The sequence below is a fragment of the Phragmites australis genome, chromosome 8 (genome assembly GCF_958298935.1).
Source record: "Phragmites australis chromosome 8, lpPhrAust1.1, whole genome shotgun sequence".
Classification (NCBI taxonomy): Eukaryota; Viridiplantae; Streptophyta; class Magnoliopsida; order Poales; family Poaceae; genus Phragmites; species Phragmites australis.
This window is the reverse complement of record NC_084928.1, coordinates 7,999,709-8,007,643: the sequence shown is the minus strand read 5'-3', so window position 1 is coordinate 8,007,643 and position 7,935 is coordinate 7,999,709. Positions and strand designations below refer to the sequence as shown.

General features: G+C 51.3%; 1 protein-coding gene across 1 annotated transcript; it reads left to right on the top strand.

Moving 5' to 3' along the window:
- The first annotated feature begins 1,540 nt into the window (after nt 1-1,540).
- On the top strand, nt 1,541-7,312 carry LOC133927571 (uncharacterized mitochondrial protein AtMg00860-like). The gene is made up of 2 exons (XM_062374034.1): nt 1,541-2,108; nt 7,293-7,312. The coding sequence occupies exons 1-2, from the start codon at nt 1,589-1,591 to the stop codon at nt 7,310-7,312; spliced, it is 540 nt and encodes a 179-aa protein (XP_062230018.1). The 5' UTR covers nt 1,541-1,588.
- Nucleotides 7,313-7,935: the final 623 nt, after the last annotated feature.

Here is a 7,935-nt window from a genome sequence, read left to right as displayed (position 1 = left end):
CCGCTCGTTTCACATACCGAGTGGCCTCATGGAGGCTAAGAGGCGGGAGTTTGAGGACCTCAAGCAAGGAGGTCGTGCGGTGATGGAGTACGTGCAGGTGTTCAACCACCTTGCACAATATGCTACCGAGGAGGTCAGCACGGATGCGCGCAAGCAGCGCCGCTTTGTGAATGGCCTGAACTCGAAGATGCAGGACCGGTTGTCCGCGCATAAGTTCGCCGACTTCAACGAGTTGGTGAGCACGTCGATCACAGTGGAGCTCAAGTATAAGAGCCACCAAGAGGAGAAGAGGCGGAAGAGGGGTTCCTCGTCTTCTGTGGGTGGGAGCTCGCAGCGCACCCGCACTGAGAGTCAGCCTCCACAGTTTCAGGTGCCGTCGGCTGGATACCCACGACCGATGTGGTTTGTACCACGTCCTGCGTTCTCCGCCCCACAAGGGCAGGCTGCACGACCCGCCGGCTCCCAAGTGAGCGTGACCGGTGGCTCAGGCGGTCCGTGCTTCAACTGCGGCCGCGTCGGCCATTTCTCGAGGGAGTGCCCGTATCCGAGGCCAGGAGCCGCGCTGAGTGCCCCGCGACCACCGCCGGCTCAGTCAGCACCGCAGTCTTCGCAGGCGACTCACGTTCCCAAGCGTGGTCGAGCTCGCCACACTACCGCCGACGAGGTTCAGGAGGGTGACACCGTCCTAATGGGTACGTTGGATATGAGTTTCAACTCTGACATCTTTTCTGCAGTGGTTTTGTTTGATTCAGGAGCCTCTCACTCCTTTATATCTTCGGGTTATGTTTGGAAAAGTGGGTTGAGAGTCAGTGCTACCCACACACCGTACCTTATAGACGCCCCAGGGGCCAAAGTTTTAATCAACCAGTGTGTGAATAAAGCGGCGGTAATTGTCAACGGAGTTCCCTTCTTTGTCAATCTGTTAGTGATGAACTCGAAGGGAATTGATATTATTCTGGGGATGAATTGGCTCTCCAAGAACAAGGCTGTGTTGGACTGTGCTCGGCGGACCGTCACCCTCAATGGTCTGTCAGGTACTCGGGTCCAGTTAAAGCTAGAGGATGTCAAGTCCTGCCTGTTCGCCGTAAAGGCTGTCCCCACCAGGATTATGGAGACCATTCCTGTGGTGTGGGAATTTCCGGATGTCTTTCCGGATGAGTTGCCTGGAATGCCGCCTGGTAGGGCAGTGGAGTTCTCTATTGATCTCGTGCCCGGTGCGGCCCCGGTTTCGAAGAAGATGTATAAGATGTCGCCAGTTGAGCTAGTTGAGCTGAAGAAGCAGATCCAGGAGCTGCTGGCGAAGGGTTTCATTCGTCCTAGTTCCTCACCTTGGGGATGCTCGGCTCTATTCGTGAAGAAGAAGGACGACACTCTCCGGATGTGTGTTGATTACCGTCCGCTGAATGCAGTCACTGTGAAGAATGTGTATCCGCTTCCTAGGATTGACATCTTGTTTGATCAGTTGACTGGAGCCCGAGTCTTCTCAAAGATTGACTTGAGGCTGGGCTATCACCAGATCAAGGTCCGACCTGAGGATATTCCAAAGACAGCGTTCTCTACTCGATACGGCTTGTATGAGTTCACCGTTATGTCGTTTGGCTTGACTAATGCGCCGGCTTTCTTTATGTACCTCATGAACTCGGTATTCATGGAGGAGTTGGACAAGTTTGTCATTGTTTTCATCGACGACATTCTGATATACTCCAAGACTGTACAAGAGCACATTGGGCACCTCCGTATTGTTCTGGGCAGGCTCCGAGAGCATCAGTTGTATGCCAAGTTCAGCAAGTGTGAGTTCTGGCTCAGGGAGGTGGCTTTTCTGGGACATGTTCTATCAGAGAACGGAGTGGCAGTTGACCCGAGCAAGGTGCAGGATGTGCTCGACTGGGTTCAGCCCCAGAATGTCAGTGAGATCCGGAGTTTTCTTGGACTTGCAGGCTATTACCGTCGGTTCATCGAGAACTTCTCCAAGGTTGCGAAGCCGATGACTCAGTTGTTGAAGCAAGGCAGCGTGTTTGAGTGGTCAGATGCCTGTGAGTCTGCCTTCCAGACATTGAAGAAGCTGCTCACGACCGCTCCAGTGCTTGCTCAACCTGATGTGACCAGAGGATTTGATGTGTATTGCGACGCGTCTGGCATCGGTCTCGGCTGTGTTTTGATGCAGGAGGACCGAGTCGTTGCATATGCATCCCGACAGCTGAAGCGTCACGAGGAGAACTATCCGACACATGATCTTGAACTTGCAGCTGTCGTGCACGCTCTGAAGATGTGGCGCCACTACTTGATGGGCAACTTGTGCCGTATCTACACGGATCACAAGAGCCTGAAGTACATCTTCACGCAGTCAGATTTGAACCTGAGGCAGCGCAGGTGGCTTGAGTTGATCAAAGACTATGAGCTGGAGGTTCACTACCATCCTGGCAAGGCGAATGTGGTCGCCGATGCTTTGAGTCGAAGGGCTCATTGTCACTGTCTTATAGCCTCGCCGATGGATTCCACGTTATGTGATGATTTCCGGCGTCTTGGGCTTGATATGGTGCCGGATGGTTTTATTGCCAATCTCGAAATCAAGTCCACGCTCATTGATGAGATTAAGGCTGCACAGAGGGATGATAAGGGTATGGCCCGAATTCGAGAGAAGAGGAAGATCGGGCAGGCCTTGTGCTTTACTGAGGATGATCAAGGCGTTATCTGGTTTGGGAACCGTCTAGTGGTTCCGAGGGTCGAGGCGCTGAGGAAGAAGATCCTTGACGAGGCTCATGATTCGTTGCTGGCCATTCACCCTGGCAGTACGAAGATGTATCAGGATTTGAAACCCCGTTTCTGGTGGACTCGCATGAAGCGGGAGATTGCTAGGTATGTGTCTGAGTGCGACGTCTGCCGAAGGGTGAAGGCTGAACACATCAAGCCTGCCGGCACACTCCAGCCTTTGCCCATTCCATCTTGGAAGTGGGAAGAAGTTGGGATGGATTTCATTACCGGCTTACCGAAGACTTCGAGTGGGTATGACTCTATTTGGGTCATCGTGGACCGGTTGACAAAATCCGCGCATTTCCTTCCTGTCAGGACCACTTATTCTGCTAAGCAGTATGCGGAGTTGTACCTCACTAGAATTGTTTGTCTCCATGGAGTGCCGAAGAAGATCGTTTCTGATCGGGGTACACAGTTTACTTCTCATTTCTGGAGAAGTTTCCAGGAGGCTATGGAAACCGAATTGTTCCACAGCACGGCGTATCACCCGCAGACGGATGGTCAGACGGAGAGGGTAAATCAGATTCTCGAAGATATGCTCCGTGCTTGTGTGCTCACTTATGGGAAGAAGTGGGACATATGCCTGCCGTTCGCGGAATTTTCGTATAACAACAGTTTCCAGGCTAGTATTGGGATGGCGCCATTCGAGGCCCTTTATGGTCGGAGGTGCCGTACGCCGCTGAATTGGTCTGAATCCGGTGAGCGGGCTTTTCTGGGTCCGGATTTGGTCAAGGAGGCAGAAGACCATGTCCAGAATATCCGCAGGAGTATTCTCACGGCCCAGTCTAGGCAGAAGAGCTATGCGGATCGACGTCGCCGAGAGCTCACATTTGAGGTGGGGGATCACGTGTACCTGAAGGTCTCACCTCTCAAAGGCGTTCGTCGATTCCAAGTCCGAGGCAAATTGGCGCCTCGGTATGTTGGCCCATTTCAGATTCTTGCTCGGCGTGGAGAGGTCGCGTACCAGTTGGACTTGCCTCCGTCTCTCTCCGCCGTACACAACGTGTTTCATGTGTCACAATTGAAGAAGTGTCTCCGAGTCCCGACGGAAGTCGTTGATATTGCACCCCAAGAGTTGCAACCGGATTTGACATATTGTGAGAGACCAATTTGTATCTTGGATGAAGCCGAGCGCAAGACACGGCGCCATTCTATCAAATTCCTGAAGGTCCAATGGAGCAACCATACAGAAGTCGAAGCGACATGGGAGCGGGAAGATAAGCTCCGCTCCGAGTATCCTGAGTTCTTTGAGGACTTGTGAAAGATGTCGCAATATGGTATATTTGGAATCTCTCACATGAGTGTGCTCATCGTTCTCTCCCCGACTCATACTGAATCTCGGGACGAGATTCTTTTTAGGGGGGGAGGTTTGTCACGTCCTAAAATCCGTAATTGTGTGTTTTAATCCTAAAACATGCAATTTCAGCTTCATGTTCCAGTTTGGGTCACTGGAGCACCTCACTTTGAATCAATGAGGTGGGAGAAGGAAAATCTAAGAGAAATAAAAGAGCTAGAAGCAAGTCTGGACTTTCCTCTAGGTAAATGGGGCCCACTTGGGTGGAAAATATCTCTCTATAGGTGGGCAACAACACTCTCTCTCCCCCTAAAAAGCTTGCCCATACGTACTACTCACCCACTCCACCAGATAAGGCTTTTTGAGGAAGCAAGTTGGAGTTGGCTGTCTCTCACTCTCTCTTTTAGGCTCCATTTTTCCCCTTTTGGATCCCTACCTCTGGGAGCAAGATCAAGGTACGTATGTGGTACTCACCTGACCACCAGCTCAGGGACTACTCGTCCATCCAATTCATTTTCAGTTTCCCCGAAGGAATTCGAGCTGGTTCTGAACTTGTTTGGTGTTCTTTGGGAGAAGCAAGGAAGCAGCAGTTTTTCCTCTCTTCTCCAAGCCATTTTCCGTCGTTTCCTCCTTCAACTGGCGGTCACCAACCTCAGCAAAGGACCTTAGGTGAGTCTGCTAGGCTCCCATGGCAAGTATGCTCATTTTTGGTTGGATAGATCTTGATTCTGGAACTAGGGTTGCAAAGTTCTTAAAGTTCTGCAGTCTGGGAACAAATGAGGATTTATGTGGATTTGAGTTAGGGATCATGTTGCTAGGCGGTTGAGCAAAGTCTAGACCCTGTACACCCTTCTAGGCATTTTTACTTTTGATTTAGAGAGACTCCCAGGTTAGTTTAGCTCAGTTTTTCCCTTCGTAATGGCTGCTGTTCTGGAGCTGCGCGAGGCTGATTTTACTGTAGCGCCGAGTACTGTTCACCCGAGCACCCCGGGTACTGTTCACCCGAGCACCCCTGATACTGTTCACCGACGACCCCCGGTACTGTTCACCCGAGCACGAGCTCAGTTACCGCGAGCACTCCCGAGCACCCCGGGTACTGTTCACCCGACGACCCCCGGGTACTGTTCACCCGAGCACGAGCTCAGTCACCGCGAGCACTCCCGAGCACCCCGGGTACTGTTCACCGACGACCCCCGGTACTGTTCACCGACGACCCCCGGGTACTGTTCACCCCGAGCACCCCGAGCACCCCCCTGTACTGTTCACCCCGAGCACCCGAGCACGGTCGATCCCGAGCACCCCCGGGTACTGTTCACCCCGGGTACCCCCGTGAGTACTGTTCATCCCGGGCACCCGAGCACGGTTTATCAGGCTTTCCTGATAGCTGATAGCTTGTAAAATTCGTAGTTAATTCGTAGGAACTCCAAACTTTTGAGACCACTTGGAAAATTCTGGTTTGGACAGTACGATCTTGGAATAATGTTGTCATGTATTGTGGAGCATATTTTTCCTACATGATCGCATTTCATACATGCTCATTACATTGCACGCGTTGCTCTCTGTAGTGAACGCCGATCCGTCGATCCCGGGGGCCGTGGGCGATCGTGAGGCGTCCCACCTTTCTGATTCAGGGCAGCAAGGCAAGCATCGTTCATATTGCACCGTGTCTACTTGAAATTTTAATATGTTATCTACGCTTATGTATACATTGCATGTGTCGGGTACTGAGTTGGGTAGAACCTATGCCGATGCATTATCCCATTTCGGTCACGTGTCATGTGTTGTTCCTAGGAGCCTAGTGGTGTCATCGAGGTCTAATTTTAGTTCGCTATGCTTAGTGGTACTTAGGCTTTCCGGTAGAAGTCGACGACGGCGTCCACCGTTGTCGCGAGCCTAGGACTTATTATTTGTTCGCACTTATGGTTGTGTTGATGATGAGTCGGTTTGGTGAGTGGTGAGTTGAGACGAGGTGTGGGCGGTGTTAGGGGTGTCATCTGCTCACGAGGAGTCCTCAGGCAGTTCGGGGAGGGAACCCGGACACCGTAGACCGTTTGCACCGGTTAAGCACCGATCATCGGTGTAGTCGGCTTTAGCACATACCTTACTCACCACATGCTGATATAATGGTAGGCGAGCCGATTACCTTCGCAGACGTGGTCATGTGGGCCTCGTCATAGACGGTGTGAGTCCGGTTTGAGTCCGGGCTTTTAGCGGTATTAGTTTGCTCGGGGAGTAGTTCTAATACCGCCGTGCCGAGCTATGGTTGATCCACATGGTTGGGCCTGGTTGGGAAAGGTTGTCACGGGTACCCCCTTGTGCGCATCTTAGCGGGTGGCACAAGCCGTATGGTCCCTGTGTCGTGTGGGTCCAGGAGTATCCCCCTGCAGGGTGTATAATCAGTTCGAGCTGCCGCGCTCTCGGTCATGAGCATCGCTATCGCTTATCTCCACCGAGCGACCATATTTTGGTCGTAGAGTTTCGATGTGGGTTGTGGCATGGTTGGTTTGGGGTGGTTTGGTCGGTATGTGGTTGGTGGTTTGGTGGGAATGGTTTGCTTTTATACATTTGTTGTTACATATCTGTTTTGATCAGGTGGTTGGCAGGGTTTGAGTCGGTGGTTGGTTAAGTCAGTTGCTTACACCTAGAGTCTAGGTTGCTTACCGCTTAATGAACTTAAACATGTCTTAATCCTTGCTACAGCTTTAAATGCATGATCCTTGGAGTCGAGAATATATATACTCATACTGTGTAAGACTTGCTAGTACCTTCGTACTAAGGGTGCTGCCCTTAAGTTGCTTTCAGGTTCGCAGGTCGGCGAAGATGGGGCAGTGTTCGGCTACTTTGTGCCTGCCGATCAGGGTGGCGGGCAGGAGTAGCACCTTCTACTCCGAACTCCGGCGCTTTTGGTATGGAGCCTAAGGGCATACGGCTCCATACTCTTTTGTTGTATAGGTTTTTCTTCCGCTGCGTAGTAGTTGTTGTTGTTCCTATTTTGTTGTAAATTGTGGAAGCAGTTGCTTGTTTAACAATGGTAATCCAGTTTAATTATTTGCTCTCTATTAAACTGTGTTGTGATATTTGAGTTGGAAGGCATGTGTTCCGATCCTGGGTACAAAACACGTGCCGGGACTACCGGAATGGTATTCTGGTTAGTCGTCGAGGTTGTGATTATGAATAATGATCCTCCTGATGATTAATTAGAATACTATTTGGACGGTTCCTCACAAACAACCGGCGTCATGGCAAGATCAAAGGCCGCAGTGGTAAGCAGCAAAAGAACTCGCCCAACTCTAGGGCGGCGCCTCCCCAACAATAGGGTTTGTTTCAATCCCATGACCTTGCCTGCCCAGGCGGTGCAGTGGCATCCCCATGCCACTGTCGGCATTCTTGGTGCACGGCCTCCCGCTCCTCAGCAGACCTATTACACCATGTTTGCTTCATCGACCATGTTTGCATTGATGCCGCTGCCGCCATCTTGGGACCAGGTGGGTCTCATTGCAACCATAAACGCGTTAACCACTAAAGCCCCTGACAGTGGGTGCTCAATTCCGATGCCACTGCCCACATGACCGCAACTAATGGTATACTCCTCTCACCCCAATCCCTACCCTCCCCTTCCCTAGTTACTATTGGTAGCCGTGCCACTGTACCCATCTCAGTCCATGGTATCGCCATCCTCCCTACACCTTCATCAAACTTTGTTCTCAACAGCGTTTTACTTGTTCCCTCACTACTGAAAAATCTAATTTTAGTTCACAAATTTACTTGAGACAATTCATGTTCTATTGAATTTGACTCTCATGGTTTTTCTGTTAAGGATCTTCAGACGTGGCGCGAGGTCATTCGGTGCAATAGTGATGGAGATCTCTACACGTTTGTGCCAATGCCAC

Excerpts from the sequence above, each read along its gene's own strand:
- LOC133927571 (XM_062374034.1), top strand. The coding sequence starts at position 1,589 with ATGTCGTTTGGCTTGACTAATGCGCCGGCTTTCTTTATGTACCTCATG. Across the intron at positions 2,109-7,292 it reads TCAACCTGATGTGACCAGAG|ATCAAAGGCCGCAGTGGTAA; the intron begins GATTTGATGTGT and ends CGTCATGGCAAG.